General features: G+C 38.1%; 1 protein-coding gene across 8 annotated transcripts in view; it reads left to right on the top strand.

Moving 5' to 3' along the window:
- nebl (nebulette) overlaps positions 1 to 18,191 on the top strand; it is a 118,890-nt gene that overhangs the window by 93,314 nt on the left and 7,385 nt on the right. For 3 of the 8 annotated variants that reach the window (XM_088918315.1, XM_088918316.1, XM_088918314.1), the window contains 14 exons: positions 349 to 459; positions 2,982 to 3,092; positions 3,204 to 3,314; positions 4,174 to 4,284; positions 5,133 to 5,231; positions 5,445 to 5,549; positions 5,860 to 5,964; positions 9,983 to 10,075; positions 12,428 to 12,520; positions 12,966 to 13,058; positions 13,469 to 13,573; positions 14,223 to 14,394; positions 15,764 to 15,856; positions 16,343 to 16,477. In XM_088918315.1, the coding sequence (XP_088774441.1) occupies positions 349 to 459; positions 2,982 to 3,092; positions 3,204 to 3,314; positions 4,174 to 4,284; positions 5,133 to 5,231; positions 5,445 to 5,549; positions 5,860 to 5,964; positions 9,983 to 10,075; positions 12,428 to 12,520; positions 12,966 to 13,058; positions 13,469 to 13,573; positions 14,223 to 14,394; positions 15,764 to 15,856; positions 16,343 to 16,477 (1,537 nt within the window). The remainder of the gene's footprint in view (positions 1 to 348; positions 460 to 2,981; positions 3,093 to 3,203; positions 3,315 to 4,173; positions 4,285 to 5,132; positions 5,232 to 5,444; positions 5,550 to 5,859; positions 5,965 to 9,982; positions 10,076 to 12,427; positions 12,521 to 12,965; positions 13,059 to 13,468; positions 13,574 to 14,222; positions 14,395 to 15,763; positions 15,857 to 16,342; positions 16,478 to 18,191) is intronic. The other 5 variants (XM_088918318.1, XM_088918317.1, XM_088918322.1 and 2 more) reach the window with 3 other exon arrangements.

Raw genomic sequence — 18,191 nt, 5'->3', positions numbered from 1 at the left:
ACAGATACCCGTAGTTGAAAAAGCAAAACCCACTATTCTAGGTTTCTTATTTTTGTCGTGTATTTTTCAGCAATCTGTCCTTTATAATGGAAAATAAAATTGAGGACAAGGGTGCTCTATTGAATTTTTTTTAATGCCAGAAAGCATATTCAGTATTCATAAGTATTATTTGATTCTGTGCTCCCTAATTTCATAAAATGGGATATTAATGCCTGAAAAAACATTTGGAATAAAATACCAGTACAGAATGTTTTGGGAAAGATATTTGTGTTTTGTTTGTTAAGTGCCTTCATAAAGATGCATTTTTGTAGATGCATAGTGTCCACATGTATCTTGGTTTGGTTTCAGAAAGAATACAGAAGAGAATACGATGACAATATCAAAGGCAAGGCGATGGTGGACCTGGAGTTGACTCCTGGGTACTTACACGCTCGACATGCCAGCACACTTCTTAGTGAGGTGTGAATCTTTCTTTCCATATTCAACTGACATCCAATTTCTTACTCGCGGTGACAAGAATAACTCTGCTGTAGTCCAACGTATCTGTTTTATGCATTCAGTGAGAGGCCCGAAGAGTGGCTCGCCCAAGGAAAGGTAGACGTTTGCTCGTCTGACTGAACCTCCCCTGATGAAAGTGTGGGATTAACCAGTCTGAGCTCTCAGTGACACAGCGACCCCTGTGGTGTCCTAGGGTCCTGCAGTAATGCACTGCTGTCGCTGACTGATGCCCCAGGCCCTTGTATATGGAATTGATGAATTCAATATAAATTAAGACTCATGGTGAAAGCTCCTTGTTTTAGACAGCCTGAAGATTCCCTGTCCACTTTTCAGACATTTTTTGTTCAACTTTTAACTCTGCTCAAGCGAACAAAAGGCGCGTACATATTAGGCAGTGGAATGCTTAGTGTTAATATTTAAAAATATATGTATTTAATATCTCTTTGACATGTACAGTATGTAGTCCTTGGGGATCAAACAAAAAACCGTCAGGGTTCAGAAAATATGGTGTTATCCTTCTCCACCTGTTGATGTTTAAGTACCATATAAACCTCCATTACAGGATATTTTCATTGTACAGTAAAATGCTGAAGAGCACCTCAGTTTTACTTCAAAATGATTTTTCACTTCCACAGAGTTCCCATAGTACAACCCTCTCATGTGACTGTCGATTCCCTCCGGTAAAAATAGTTTTGCAAAATATAAGAAATGCATTATATTGTCCATCTACTATATCTACTGTAGTACCCCAACTGCAGCAACCCTTGATATTACAGTACAGTATATTGAACAGAAAAAAAATATTACTGTACTTTTTGTCTGGAAGGAGAAGAGTAAAATTGCCAGTTTACTAATCAGTGGCAGTGCATAGCAGGGGGACTGAGTGATATCAGCTTCATTGGTATGTCTTGTGATTGACAACAAACATTGAGATAACTGGATTGACCTATTTATCAATAATTTTGACTTTGCAACCCTGAGCATAGTACTTTTAAAATGTGAATCGAGAGTTCAACCTTTAACTATGCTGTAAAAAAAGGTTCTGTTCAACAAAAATACTTTGGTTGGCATAATGGTTTTGGAGAGTTCCATAAAGGTTGTTCTGAACAGCTTCCCTTTGATTATGATGGCTTTTGTCAGAAAAACTGTGCTACTTGAAATTTACATTGAAGAATGGCTCCTTCTAGTGGCTAATTTTAAGAAAACAGGAGTTTTCCAATGAGCTACCTCTATTATGGCAAAGTATCCTGTGCCACTTTATTTGCCCTGCTGTTCAGTTCAGAGCTTAAAGTACATTAACGACAGTACAAAAAAGTTCAGTACAGACAGGAAATCTGACATCCTTTTAAAACTATTAGGTAAACGGGATGTTAGTAGCACTGTATTTTATTTGAATTTTGTTAGTAATCCTACTTCCACACCAAAGCCACCCCACCTACAGTTTTCCAGTTTATTAGGTTATTAACCTTTTTTCTTTGAAGTAAACCTTTAAAAATATATTTTGTTTCCTGAAAAGTTCCTAAGCCAATTTAGCAGACACAATTCTGAGTTTGTATTCTCTTCACTTGATTAATAATCAATTCATAATAATATATTAATAATTGGTGAATGTTAGAGAGCAGACACCTCTCCTGCAGCTTCAGCATACTGAACTACACTCACAGAAGCTGTATGAAGGGCAGGGCTCTTTCTGATGATTTAATGGAGTTTAAAAAAAATGTTCTGGAGGAAGAGGACAAACCCTAATTTTGTCTCACTTCTTGCTTAATGGCATGCATATTTTCACATCCTTCTCTCCACCCCATCTTTACCCTTGTAGCAGCTCCCTGGCTCATTCCTCATTAAAGGAAATTCAAATTACACCTCTTCTCTTCCTTAATAAGGGCTTTGACCAAACTACTAAATACAGGTTTGGAAGAAAAGTCCAAGAAGAGATCATTGCTACAACTGCAATAAGAGCCCACAGCAGTATAATATTTGTGCAAAGTACTGTGCATTTAATGAGCATGTGCTGCAACACTTATTGAATTGGAAGTTCAGATATCATATTTTGGTGTTAGTTATTTTTGATAGTGATCCTCCTGGTTAGGAGAATGATAGCCTGACGAGTGTGGCTGAGGCAGCTGCTGGAATGAAGCACGGAGCCGTCGCACAGGCAGAGATCTGGAGGAGGGCCTTGTCTTTCGTTGATGATTATCCAAAGCAAGCAACACAGAGGCCTTAAGAGTTCACCACTGGCATTCGTGCTTATCTTTAACAAGACAAACTTCAATAAATAATATGTTAAAATAATCTGTGAATGAAAAACGCATTGAGTCATTTGTCATGTAGAGATTGCTCTAGGAAATGTGTTAGGAGAATTGCACATGAACAGATGGAGCTGTGTTTTCTTTGTGCTAAAATTGTAAAACAAATGGCTCAGTTCATTCTTGGAGGGAATATAATATTATTCTGTATTATATTTTTCCCTTTTCCTTATCTAGAAAGAATATAAAAAGGACCTTGAGACAAGTGTGAAGGGAAAGGGACTGACAGGCTTGGAAGAAACACCAGACTTCATCAGGGTGAAAACTGCGGGGCAGATACTCAGCGAGGTGCTTTTATTCGCCCACATTGTGCTATTATTCGTGATGAGTGTACAGGGTTATTGCTGGGGTGGCCAGAGCCCTATCAGGGGAGTTAATGGCGAAATACTTGTATTTCAGAAAGAATACAGGAAGGACCTGGAAAATGAAATTAAAGGGAAGGGAATGGAGGTCAGCGCAGAGATTCCTGACATTCAAAGAGCCAAAAAGGCATCTCAGATGGCCAGTCAGGTGGGTTGGTATGGCTGTCATATCCCACACTCTTTTGAACAAGCACCGAAGTCGTAGTGGTCAAGCTGTGTGATTGAGTGGGAGCTCCAAAGTGTCATACACATACAGCTGGACAGATATCACTAGGGCTCAAAGTCAGTCAGGGTGCCAAGCTACACCCTTAGTTTTTTGGGTGTCTATGAGTTTTGTCAGTGTGAGAAGCTGGTTTTCCACCTGCTGCTTAACTCTGCTGCTTATTCTGTGGGCTCACATTGTGAGAAATAATTATATCTAGATAGTTTAGATATCTGTTCCTGGCTTAGACAAGGATTATCGCAGCGGGTTGAATAGTTTTATATTTAGCAAATCCAAAGTGCATTTAATTATTTTTTGACGTATAAAAGAATTTGTATGTATGACACAATAAACGTGTGATTTCCTGTTTTATAGTATTTTCATATACAGTAAGTATTTAACACGTATCAGAAATTATGCACGAAAGGCTTCACAATGGTGGAGGCATGAAAGTGTGACCAAAAACAGGATGGAAATAGTTTTCTTTAATTTTATATCACACATTTTAAAGTGAGGTGGTTTCTAAAATAATTAAAAATATGTTTTTCAGACTCACAGAGTCTCCTGAATACCACAGGGAATCACCAGACAAATGACCTCAAAATCATAATATAATACATAAAATCTCAAATAAAGAGGGAGATGCACACGGCATTCACTACTTCATTACTTACAAGTTTTGACTTCTGTTGGAATTCTCTGATACAATAATTCTCTTGCCAGCAGTGCGCTTTCAGAGAAATGCCATGTGTCTAGGAAATCAAGTGGCCACTTCACAGGTTTACCTCTGACACTGTCGTTATAGAAAGAATACAGAAAGGATCTTGAGACTGAAATCAAGGGCAAAGGAATGGAATTGAGCACAGATGTCTTGGAGATCAAGAGAGTAAAGAGAGCCTCGGAGATTGCCAGCCAGGTCCGTGACTGCACATCTGTGATGCTCTGCTGTTTGACTGCTCTGTTCCTCTAAGATGTGGCTACATTATATTGAGAAATGTGCACGCTTCCAAAAGAGAAAAGGAAAATTCTGTTTTATTCCATTTCATTGTAAAATTGCAAAAGTAAATAAAATGGAGATTGCACTGCTTTAATATAAGAAATTAATTGTTGCATTTTTGTTTTTGTTTTGTTATACCTTCATACTGTATGTAGGACACAGTAAGAAGTTCTTGTATTTCTTGGTGAAATTAGTCATTTTTAATTGGAAGTTATTTTACTGTATGGTGAAGTGCCCTTTAAAGCAGTCCTAAAACCTTTGTGTCTGTGTTTGAACTTGTGTGCCTTGCTTGGCAGGTGTATGAATCCTGTGAATACATGTAAAAATGATATCCACTTAATAGAGTTTAACAAAAGGCTTGGGAGGAAAAAACGGTATAAATCTAATCTTGACCACTTCCACCTATCTTTCTATAACTAACTTATTTCTTGCATATTTCATTTTCACATCCTTCCCTCTGCCCCATCTTCACCCTTACAGCAGCTCCCTGGCTCACTCCTCATTAAAGTGGAGTGGTGTTCTTCTCAGCTGGGAAGGTTACCTCAGTAAAGCTTACTATTCAAATTACACCACTTCTCTTAATTAGGGTTTGACTGGACAATCAAAATTAGTAATTAGAAGTAGAATTACTTGTGCTATTTTTTCAGTTGTTCTGATGCATTCCTTCTGGCAGTCACTTAGTATTTGCATTTTTAGGGCTCACTGAGGTCAGGCTGGTAACTATACGGGACACTTTATCTATTCTTTATTCTATGTGCATCTTACAGGCATCCTGTAAGCACCAGCTACGAGAGAACACGTATGGTACAGTAACAGACACCCCTGAGATGTTACATGCCGCATACCTGAAGGATATGTATAGTCAGGTAATTACTTGTACCTGCACAGGGAGACCATGCTAGTCAGTATGGTCAATGGTATCAATACAAGATGCTTGGAAAGAGCAGTAATAACCTACATTAATCATATGCTTTGAGTTGACCAAAGTGTGATGATGTTTCTTCTTTTTTAAAATAACTTTTAAAGGTCTGTTTTAGCCATGAGTTTGTTAACACCAATTCTGTGTTTCTATTACATAGAAAAAGTATAAACATGAGGCAGAAAAATTAAAAGGCTCATATGCTGTGGTGGCAGATACACCAGAAATGCAGAGAGTGAAGACCAGCCAGAAAAACGTCAGTTCAGTAAGTAAAGTACATATACTGTATATTCCTGGCTGTAGATCACAGATCTGAGTCATTATACAAGAAATTGTGGTTAATTCTTGTCTTTCCAAGGAAACCTAAATAGTGTAGTTTAGTCTGGAAAACAGCAGTTATTAACACATAATGATTTTATTTGGAACATTTTTTGGAAAATTAGCTAATGTGAATATTAATTTCAAACATTGAAAAAATGACAGCTAAGTACTGTAGCTTAACACTTAAACCTTAATGGTTTGCAGTCATCCTTCAGTCTGCTTTGTGTTAATGTCCTAAATCAATGTGTTTGCAGTTGCAGTACAATAAGGACAAAATGTTACTCAAAGGCACATTGTCTTCTGTGGCAGAAACTCCAGAAATTCTCCTTGCCAAGGAAAACTCTAAGAGGATTAGCAATGTAAGTTCTTGTTTCAGTTATTGAGAGACATCTAAATGATATATCATTAGACTTTTGTATATAACACTGTCAACTTAACCTTGTTTGCTGTTACATTAAATATTTTCTGGGTGCATGTTGAAGTGTTCTTAATAACAAATTGTTGCTGCTCATTGTTGTTCTTTACTGTTCTATAGAAAATAGGTGAATGTGAAATTGTTCAAAGTTGTTGACTCAATCTGAAGTGATTAGAAGCTAAAACACATTTTCACATAGGTTAGTTCTCTTGAATTGATTTGGAAAACTGTGTACATTTAGATATCAGGATCATTAATCAGGATTTGAAGTTGCTCACTGTCATGTGTTAACTGGCAGTGTTGGCACATACTTTAGTTAGACTAAGCAACTAAGCAAAAAACATTTAGTGTCCAAGCACAATTTGTCCAGATAGGAAAAACTGACTGTGGTGGAAAGCAACAGAGATGGGATTCATCCTAAAGGAAAAAAGGTATCTTTTACCCATTTAATATGAGTAGACTGTCAGGTTTTTTCATGTTTGTTATAAGGTCCCAGCCATCTTTGTAAAGTAGCCTTACAACAGATTTCAAGCATGAACTTTTAAATAAAGTGTGACGTGTGTAGTGCATCACAAAAGTATTCAAGCCCTTCCAATGGTGTTATAATATGTGAAATTACTATGCATACACATTTTTTAAAGCTTAAAATTCAAAACCTGAATGCTCAGACTGAAGACTTCGAAAGATAAGTTATTGTAAAAGTCATGAAAAATTAAATGACATGTTGATTGTGTAAGTATTCAAACCGGTGAAATCAATTTCAAGTAGTTTTGGCAGCAATTATAGCTGCAAGTACTTTTCAGTTAGTATCTGTAAGCCCTGCGCACCTTCTTGGTAGAATATTTGCCCATTCTTTTGGCACGTTTACTCAAGTTTGAGACTTTGACTGGGCCACTCAGGAACATTCATTTTCTTCTTTTCCAGTGTAGCTTTGGCCTTGTGCTTTGGCTCATTCTCCTACAGGAAAGGTGAATTTTCTTTCCATTTGTAGGTCTTCAGCTTACTAAAGTTTTCCTCTACGATTTGGCTGTGTCTTGCTCTATTTTTGCTTTGGTTCTAACAAGCTTTCCAGTCCCTGCTGAGGAGAAGTTTTCCCACAGCATGATGCTGCCACCACCATACATGACTGAAGGGAAAATGTTGACTGGGAGATGTGCTGTGCTGAGTTTGCACCAAATGTAACACTTGGCTTTAAGACTGCAAAGTTCCAGTGTGGCTGAACACAACATCTTTTGCACATTTTATCAGGATCACTCTGGGGCTTTGTTGCAAACTTCATGTTGGGTTTTTAGATGGCTTATTTTAGTAATTGCTTCCATCTTCCCACCTGGCCATACAAGCATATTTCATGAAGTGTTCTGGATATTAACTGATGCACATTTTCTCCCATGTTGGCCATTTTCAGTGACTTCATAGCTACATCTATAACCAGTTTTCTCCTTGCCCAGCTCCTCACTTTGGAGGGACAGTCTGATCTAGGGTATACAATTCTAGATCTTGCTGATTAAGTTGATAGTATTCACGGAGATATTCAAAGACTTCAATATTTTTGTACCCTTCTCCTGATCTGTGCTTTTCAGTGACTCTATCCATGACTTACTTTAAAAGCTCCTTCATGGCTGAGTCTTTGCTTGAAATCCACTATCTGACCGAGAAACCTCACACAAACAGGTTTTTATTCTATAATCATGAGAACCACTATTATTGCACACAGCCAGAGGCCACTCTACTAATTGTGCAGGTCATTAAGGTAATTTTGTACATCTAAATTAAATTAGATTTGCACATCAAAGGATTTGTATTCTAATGTAGTCATGATTTTGCCATTTTCCTTTCACCGTAATTTACTTTTATTGTATGTTTTGCTTTGAATTTGCAGAGTACATTGTACACCTAACACATTTTAATTACAACTTCAAGGTGCCTTACTTTAAGTAGTTTAAAAGCAGCAAAAACTGTGAAAGGGTCTGAATACGTTTGTGGAGCACTTTATGTATAATTTTATTTGCATTGACAAGATCTGAAAGTAGATAATACGTGTATTACCACACTAGGGAGTCTGGAAGTTCAGAAATATTTGAGTGAAATGCATAGTTAATATGGACAACACAGTGGTGTGGTTGTTATTGCTGCTGCTTCACAGCTGATGCATCTTGTGCTTGATTCTGGCTTGAGGCATAACATAGTGGCTAAGAAAATCTATGGATATGAATGAAGATGAGTGTGTTTGACACTAAATTATCGTTTCATAGAACTCATACAAATTCAATAAAATAAAGCAGTTTTATTAACATCTTGGCTAAATGAGTACTTTTTGCTGGTGTATGTACCACTGTATTCTGGGCACAGTAGCTTATTCAAGAAACCTCACATCCATGCTAATGAGATCATTAATTATTGTAGTTATATCCTAACCTTGCTGCAATGAATATTGCTGCAGTATTCCTTATAACAGTTTCTTTTGCGGAACGAAGGTTTTCAATGATAAAACCAATAAAGAAATTCTTGAGAACATGTGTGACTTAGGACCGCAATTCTAGATTTGGCAATAACAGTTGTTATTGTCATACAGACTTACAGACAGGGTAACTTTTAACCTTGGCAAAGGTTTGTTTATTTTCGCCCAATACTGTTCATTTCGCTGAACATGGATTATTTAACAAGTTTATTAGTTTAGATTCTGTACATGTGTGTTTTTGTTGGGGGGAGCAGTCACAAATATACCTGTTTTGGGCCTCAGAACAGCTAACACCAACTCTGTTTGGAGATTGTGGAATATTTTTTTGTGGGGCCTATTAGTGTGTTTAATATCCTACTTGGAATGCTATTATCAGTGATTGGCAGAGTCCGTGACTGGATAAATTGAATAAATGGTTCGTGTAATGAAATTCATGAAATTACAGAAAGGTGTTATTAGCTTTTCTGAAATGTTTTTTTTATATTAATACATTTATATAGTGGGCTTATAATTGAATAAACTGTTTCTGTCAAACTCCATCAAATTAAACTATGTACTGTCTGGTGGGGATCTTGTAAACTGATATTTTAGGGCACTCACTTAGCTGAAGCTTTTGATAAACCAGTATGCTCCTGAAAATTTGCATGCTTCCAGCAGAAATGTTTTTGCAAGTTGATGCCTGTCTGAGGGTTGGTAACATCAGGGGTCGTCTTCAGATCTTCAATGGGTTGTTTGTGTAAAAGCTTTCATCTGCCGTTTGTGTTTGATAATGAGGGAGGCACTTCGCTTAGAACAGCAATCATGTCTCCATAGATTCGCTTTGTAGTGCGTCCTTCCTTTTTACATACTTGTCCCTTGAAATCAATTTAATTGGAGTTTACGAGCCTCTGGATCAATTATGTGTTCAGGCTAAATCTTTACTTGCCCTGAGTTGTCTAGCTAGTTGTAGCCAGCTCGGGAATAGGATTCATCATATCCAAGTATTAACCAGGCCCTGACTTGCTAACATTTAGGGTTTGCAGTGGTGTGATTTGGGGCTATATATCAGAAAATCTCAAAAGAAGACTGCCAGGGAGAGTATCAATTTGTCGCACAAGGTTTATATTAATAGTTCCACTTTAAATCAGAACTAATTATGTTCTATGTGCATGCGCATGTAGTCGTGGCTGAGTGGTTAAGGCGATGGACGTGAAATCCATTGGGGTTTCCACAGTGGCCCTGTGGCTAAGGATCTGTGCCTGTGGCTGGAAGTTTGCCGGTTCAATTCCCATGGCCGGCACAGGAATTCTACTCTGCTGAGCCCCTGAGCAAGGCTCTTAACCCCCACTGCTCCAGGGGTGCCGTATAAATGGCTGACCCTGTGCTCTGACCCCAAGCTTCTCTCTCCCTGTCTGTGTGTCTCATGGAGAGCAAGCTGGGGTATGTGCAAAGACAAGTTCCTAATGCAAGAAATTGTATATGGCCACTAAAGTGATCTTATCTTATCGTTGCTTCTGTGATAAAGGTCTGCTATAAGGAAGGAGTGGGCTCTGGTACTGCGGTAAAGGACACTCCAGAAATAGAAAGAGTAAAGAAAAATCAAGAAAACATCAGCATGGTGAGTGAACAAGCAAGCCTCCATTTAGTTTACAAGGAGAGTCAAACCCACTTGTGGAAAATAATGATCATGTGCATTTTCAGGTTCCCTCAACTGTGTTAATGTGGATCTATCCATATTTTTACACATGTATATCCTATTTCATATTGGTACAGATAATGTACTAATACAAACACTGCATCTTTATTTCTTAAAAAGAAGCATTTGATCTGAAATTTTAAAGCTCATCTAATATGCTTTGACCTTTTCATCTGTGCTGAAGGACTATAATTTATTCAATAATCCAAATTATTCAAGAAAATTCAGTTACAGCACAACATTTAAATGCTAAATAAATGCTGACAAGTAGTGCTACCTTTAAATGAATAATTTACTGCATCATTAATATTTTAGGCTGCTTCTGTCCAGATCACGTGTTATTTAAGATTATTACAATGGCTTTAGAAAGCAATGACAGTGCTTCAGCGATGATTCTGCTTCAAAATTGGCTCAGGTATTACGGAGGAGCCAACACAGGAGCAACATCCTTAAAAAATTAAATATGATTACCAGAAAAGAAGATGTGAGCCTCTGATACTGTGAGATGTTAAAACTCTCCAGTCACACCCTTCAAAAGAAAAGCATGCATACTGTAAACAGGCAGCTCAGATGTCAAGGTGTAAATAAATAATTACTACCTCTGGTATCTCATATCCTGGAGAATTGAAAGGAAAATCTGACCACAAGTTACAAAAAAAGCATTAGAACAAAATAATGTCTACAAACCCCTAAGACTCACTGATCACAGCCTAAAAGATATTAGACCAGTGGTTCTCAAACTGTGGTACACCCCCAGGTGGTATGCCAGATGTCCCTAGAAATGTATTGTGTTCACTGAAAAATTGGGAATTAAAAATGGAATAATTAAAAATTATGTAAATTTTTCATCTGTAATTTACTTAATCTGTTTCAGAAAGCTTGAGACTGCTTTTCATATTTTCTATTTTAATAAAATACGTTTGTGTCAAATACGCAACCTACGTACTTAGCTGGTGATACAGCAAGCGCTTATACTTGAGTGTTCATACTTCTTTCGAGCTTTCAGAGACACAGCTTAGCGCCACATTCCCCAACAGAACAAGTGATCGAAAATGAACACCTCACAGAAATCAAGTATAATGTCATGGCTGAAAGGAGTAGACGCCAAGAGTACTGACGCCAGCTCCGATAGATCACGCACACCTGATGAGAACGAGGAGGATTATACTGTACATCAGCCACTGACACTAGCTCTGCTGCTGAACCTGACACAGACAGCACTGCTACTGTTAGCAAGCGTCGGAAAATGGCTACAAGGTGGTACGATCCAAATTACCTAAGTGCTCACTACTATTTTTATTATATGTGTGTGTGCGCTCATGTTGGTCATTGAGATTTTCTGTGGTTCCTATGAGAAGATGACTTGTAGGTGGTACTTGGATGCTTTGGTTTGATCAGGGGTGGTACTTAGTACAAACAGTTTGAGAATCACTGTACTAGACAAACATACCACAAAATACTTCTGGCCATGAGGAAGTTGACATGCTGACACAACATCCAGGTGCTGTAGCAAATCCTGCTCAAAGCCTTCAAACGTGTCCTGAGAAGTGGGTATTTCCTTGACTTGTCTGGAAGGAAGGACCATGTTTTCTACTAACTACCAACAGAGGTGTTGTGTGTAGCTCCTGGCATCACACAACACAAAACAGACATTGAGTTCTCGGCTGCAGCAGATCTGATACAGCACTGAATTGTGTTCATTTGCAGACTAGGATTACACCAAGTGGGAGAAACACCCCATAGAAGCCCTGCATTGAACATCAACATTGTATTTACATAGAATACCATTATTTGCATGTTCTATGTAACACAATTTGTGATTGGTGTCTTATTCAAATGTTGACCAAAGACACAGGCTTTTTCTAGAAGCCATTTGGTGTAATTGAATCCAACCAGTAATTACTGTAAAGGAACAAGTAATAGGTTTATTCCATGCTAAAAGAGAAGAGAGAAAACACAACGTTTCGGCTGTAAAACCTTCTTCACCTGAAGCCTGTGAAGCCTTCTTCACCTGAAGAAGGCTTCACAGCCGAAACATTGTGTTTTCTCTCTTCTTTTTTCAGCACGGAATAAACCTATTACTTGTTCCTTTGCACACTAAGCATGCTGACGCAGCTACCCACCTGAACACCAGTAATTATGGTATACTTATTCTTATTTTGTTGAAAGTTTTATTGTATCATTTTTATTGTTTTATTGTATCTTAGAAAACATGTTACACCAACGTATAAATACTTGAACTGGCGGTCTGTGTAAAGCGGTTTTCTTCTACAGGTCAAATACAAAGCCAGCGTTGGGCAGGCAACAGCAATCCCAGACCCTCCAGAGCTAAAGCGAGTGAAGGAAAACCAAAGGATCCTCAGTAACGTATGTTTAACCAGCTGGTTGTTGCTCCACACTTGCTTTCTTCCCCCACTGTTGCGCAGTTAGAAATTTTACTGTGAGGCTTTATTAAAAGTGCGGGAATTGCTGTCGGTTCCAACTTTCAATTTTGAATGCATGTTAGTATTCAAAACATGTTTTAACTTCATCCTCCTTGTTTCACAGTTATGAGCGTGTCCTGCAGCTGAGCGCTGCAGGAGTAAAGATTTTTAAACAGGACTGGATGTGATTTTTCTAGAAAGCACAGGTACAGCCTAATGAAGTGGGCGGTGTGTTTCGCTTAATAAATGAAGTAGGCAGCTGTAAAAAAAAAAAAAAACAGGGTACTAGAAAACGAGTGAAAGGCATAGTTCTGGAACTGTAGACATGGCTTCTATGTGTGGTTTGTGAGCATTGCTTCAGTGCTGTTTGAATGCTGGCCTTTCACCAGGTCAACTATAAAGCACCGATGGGAAGAGCAACAGCAGTGGAAATGACTCCGGAGATGGAGAGAGTCAAGAAGAACCAGGATAACATCAGCTCGGCAAGTTTCCTGCCCTCTGATAACTTTACCGCCAGTACAAGTATTTTTACGTCTGTACATTTTTCAACCTCTGAAATTGTGTAGGTGGGTCTTTCTAAAATTCAGGGAACCGTTCTTAATTGCAACATAGATGGTAAGTGCAGGACGAAGGCAGAACAATCTCTTACCAATATTTCTTATATTTCAGTTACTCAGAAGGAATACTCTTACCTGATGAATTTTACTGACTTTCTCCAAATGTCTCTTTTTGTCTATTAAAAGTCTTTACATGTTTTCAAGAAAAAAAGAAATACAGGCTTGAACTAGAATATTTATTGATAAACAGCTGTGTTTGCAGCCACTTTCACAAAGATGTGTGAGAGGATGTCATCCCTGAGACATTGCGGTGCTCTGACTGTGTTGTGTTTCAGGTCAAATACCACAGTGACCTGAAGGAACTGAAAGGCACAGCCTGTGCAGTGACAGACACCCCTGAACTGAGGCGTGTCCGCAAGACACAGAGTGACATTTCAATGGTAGTATGAGGGAAGCCCTGCTGCAAGAGCACAGCAACATAACAGCACTTACAGCCTCACTTTTCTGACTGTGGCCACATCTTAGTCTTGATTGAGAACCCAAGCCAACAAGTCACAGCATAATGTAATGGGTCCAGTGTGTTCAGAAGAAGAAAAAGTGATTCTTCAATTGTAGTTTACTGTGAATAATCTGTCAATAAAATATTTATCAACTTTGTTTCTTGTGTGGAGTTTGTTGCTAATTTTACTTACAAAATGCACTGTGGCGAGACTGGGAGTTGCTTCGTATGATGTGTCAGTGTGTTTGTTGCATGTGCTTGTTCAACATGTTCTGCGTTACTGCTTCTTCTTTACTGAACACAGTGTAGCCTGTCTCTTGTTCTTATGACACTGAATTATTGATAAAAATAATGGAAATTGTAATTTTGTTACTATTGTCGTTTTTTGACAATGAGCTTAATCTTCTAGTAATCTGTTAGAAGCTTTTGCTAAAATATTTGATAGAGACCAGGCTTACAGTATGTTAAGTCTAGCATTGACCTAAGCCAGTATGACCTTAAAACATTAGCTAGTCTCTTATTTGTAGGTTTTCAAAACCCTGAAAACATCAAAGCATTTTGCAAACCTCTTTTGTTCACATTTTCCTTAGGCAAAATACCATGAGGATTTTGAGAAGACTAGGGGTAAGGGGTTTACACCAGTTATGGACGACCCCACTATGGAACGAGCCCGTCGAAACCACCAGATGGTCAGTGATGCAGCTTATAAGGGAGTCCAGCCACACGTAGTGGAAATGGACCGGAAACCTGGAATTATTGTCGGTGAGTTTTTGAACGAAAAATTATGGAGATGTTGGTTTCCTTAGTCCTTTCTAAGAATTTTCTGGTTGTAATGATTTTTTATTAAAATCTGAATCAAATTTAAATTTTACTGATAGAAAACACATGCAAGATCAAATTGCTAAATTGTTTTAATCAATATTATTTGATACCAGATCACACAACGTATACAATGTTATACAGTTACTGGATGCACACATCTAAATAATTTATTTCAGAGCCTATGTATTTAAGGTATGCTAAAGCATATAGCAGTATACAACACCATATTTTCATTCCTGTGTAGTATGAAGATTTCTACTTCCTTTTCCAGCTGTTTTCCCACTGTCCTGAGAGGCACAATCTTTAAGAGCCTCTACTTGCAGGCTTGGCCCTGCAATCTGAATTGGGCTATTTCTAGCAAACCACATCTGAGATTCCCCAAATGGGGGCACACAATTGACAACCTCCTCCAGGGTTTGGTGAGAATAAACTAGCTGAGTTCTTGTCACTCTACGAGGTCCCTGTGGCTTGTAGATTTCTTAGAGCTGCATTATACCTCTTTTTGCCACTTATTTTGCCTGTTTGCACAATGGATTTGCAGTATAATAGAGAATCTGAAAATGGTGACACTGCACATTGCAGAGAGCTTGTGCTCATAGTCTACATCTTTCTGCTGCTTCACTCATAAGCTACTCAGTGTATGAAAATACACTTCAGTTACATCTGCCATGCCATCTGCCATAGCGTAGGTGTCAATAAGGACTAAAACTAAGCATTTTAAAGAGTCTTAAGCAATTACTACATTTAGGTTTGAATTTCTTCTGTATTTTAAGAAACCAGTAAAGGTGCTTGTACCAAGTGCAGATTGATTTCTGTGGTTGAGACATTATGGTTTCAAGCATGGAGCACATTACTGTGGCTGGTGTTCAAAAGTTTATATGTGGACGAATAGACAAAAATGTATAGTGTATGGTTTTACAATACAAAAACACTGCAAGCTTTAAAGGAAATGGTGGCCAAATATTTAAAATTATTATTTTAGAATATTCAGTTTCACTCACAGTACAGTATGTGGCTCTTTTGCTTTTTCTTACTGTTTATAAATAATGGGGGTTCTGGCATACTACAGTTATGAATAATATTTCTGACATTTTTCCAGAATGTTCCATTACAGTGCCACAGTTACATATGCACCACAAAATGAAACTGCCGCAGTAGTATTTTGAAATATGAGCTCTCTTGAAAGGAAATAGGAAGAAATACAGCAGAAGAGACCAACAGGGTCTGTGTAGTTGTGTGCATGAGCTGGCATTCATACATACTGTACAGTCCTTCCCTTCTCATCACGCTTTTTCTTTTTCTGTGGAAGACCTGAAAGTCTGGCGCACTGACCCGGGCTCCATCTTTGACTTTGACCCTGTGGAAGACAATATCCAGTCAAAAAGTCTGCATAAACTCTCTGGTATTACTCACCACTGCTTCCTCCTTTTGATTTTCATGTTGGCACTTGTTTTCTTCTTCTTTTCCTCCTCTTGTGCCTATGATAAAAAAAAGAGTTTCAGCTGTTTCTTTTCATGTAAAAACTTGCAGAAAACTTGCAGAAAAGATTTACAGTACTCCAGTTCTGAAAAAGCCATTTTTTTTAGCAGGCGACACTAACGTTATGTTGTCAAGTTAAAATAAAAACTACTACATTTTGAACAAACACTGCTTCCAGGGAACAGTCTTAGTTCTTATTTTCACCCTCAGAATAAGGAAGTGTACACTTAATTTTGTTTTACCTGGAGAAAACAGCCCAGCAAATGCCTTCAACCTGATATCTGTTTTTAGATTTCTGTTGCAGGATTGCACTACCCTCACATTTTTTTTATAATACCTACATTCCCTGCAGTTCCTCTGTTCTTATTTTTTGCTTTCCTTCCATGCCTTTTCTCTTTTATGGCTATAGAGAAAGCAAACCGCATTAATAGGCAGCGCTCTCAGTCTGTCAGCACAGTGGAGGACGACAGATCTGAGCTGTCAGAAAAGCTCCTGAGTTTTTCGGGTTACAGCACTAGCACAGCAAGGGCGTCTGAGGACAGAGGTACAGACAGCACTGTGATCTGTGCACCGTGGTGTTCCTAACCTCACTATAGCTCAGGGGACCCAGCATGGCTTCACCAGAGATCTGACGTGTTTAATTGCATGGCTGTAGTTTTAGAATGAACCATGTACAAAGTGTTAATTCCTGAAACCTGCCTGTTTGACTTCTGTAATGTTACTACTCTGACAAAAAAATGCATCACTGGTTCACCTGGCTTCCACACACCAGTCTGCCTCATTCATTAATTTGATTAGAAAACATGATGCCAGTTTAATAAGCAGCCAGTATTTTCAGATGCGGAGAATCTGGGAAATTTTGAATTATATTAAAATGACCTCTCGGTTCTCGGTTGAGGAATGAAATCTGTACATAAGGGAGGCTTGCACTCAATTTCCATTGCTGAAATTTGACTATTCGTTTCTAAATCTACTGTGTGAAGCATCCTGGAATTGTGGTATGATGCCATGTTGGTGGGCCCTACTGTAGCGACAGGTAAAACAACTCTTCACAGTCGGAAGTTAAAACTGACCATAACCTTTTTCTCTGGAGATGCAGCTGTGAAGAACAGGACATTTAAGAAGCATGGGTTCCACACTCCTTTTAACCCTTTTGACTCTGGTAAACACTTTACACATTTCAGGGTCTTAAACCTTTTGTTCTAATCACAGCCACGAGAATGTGTAATAACACTTTTTCACCACTGTTTTCTAAGCAGAAATATTTTGTTGAGTTTTGGGATTTCATTTTGTGTTGTATTTGGGGGGATGGCAATGGAGGAGGGGTTTGCGAATCACAGTAATTGATTTTTAGATATTTTCATCAAATGTTTTCCCACAGGTGGCATGTTCTTTTACTATGCTATCTTTTTTTATTTTGGTATCTTTCTACTTCTGCGTAAATTTGGACATTTTAGTCCTGGAGCCTGTCATAGAGAGGAAAGCTGCAGTGTTAACAAACAACCCTATAACAGCTGTGTTTCACACAACTCATACTGTAGATGAACTCATTGCATGGTTTAGGTTTGTACAGGTGTTGTCTGAATTCACACAAATTGCAGATTGTGTTCGTCAGTTTTGTTTTCAAAAGTGGATTTAAAGGAAAGAAGAGAAAACAAAGCAAAAAGTGGATTACAAAAAATTCAACCAGTGCCTGAGGGGCAAGCCAAACTATATAAAAACTGCAGCAGTAATATTGGGTTTGTTAAATCTGTCATCTGTACTTTCCTATCAAATTGAATTTTTTACATTTCCATTGGTGAAAGAATGCTCAGACGTGAGCAACTTCCCTGTCCACTCCAGCTTTTTCAATCCTGTCTTAACTCTTACTGTTAAAAGCAGAACAGTTTTTGCCACAGTTTTAACTCTCGTATCAATCAGCCAATTAATTAATTCATAATGAGTAGTGCTTTAAAATGATAAACTAGGACAAAATCACAAATACCAATTTGATTTCAGTTACATAGTTTAAATATCCTTTTGTGCTGTTGTTTTTTTATAAAACATATTTAAAACATAAATCATGTTTAAAACGGTAGATACTGCAACCAGTGATGTAAGTAAAATAGATGTATTAAGGACATTTGCTAAAAATAGTCATCTATAGTACTGCAACTGGTTTCAGCGAAGGTTTACAAAGAATTTAACATAAGAAAGGTTACAAACTAGAGCTGGTCCTTCAACCCCAACTAAATCATTTGGTTGTTGGTAGCCATTTC

This window comes from Atractosteus spatula, chromosome 6 (genome assembly GCF_055471065.1).
Source record: "Atractosteus spatula isolate fAtrSpa1 chromosome 6, fAtrSpa1.hap1, whole genome shotgun sequence".
Classification (NCBI taxonomy): domain Eukaryota; kingdom Metazoa; phylum Chordata; class Actinopteri; order Semionotiformes; family Lepisosteidae; genus Atractosteus; species Atractosteus spatula.
Note: the sequence above shows the minus strand (reverse complement) of the source record. Positions and strands in the feature narration are given on the sequence as shown.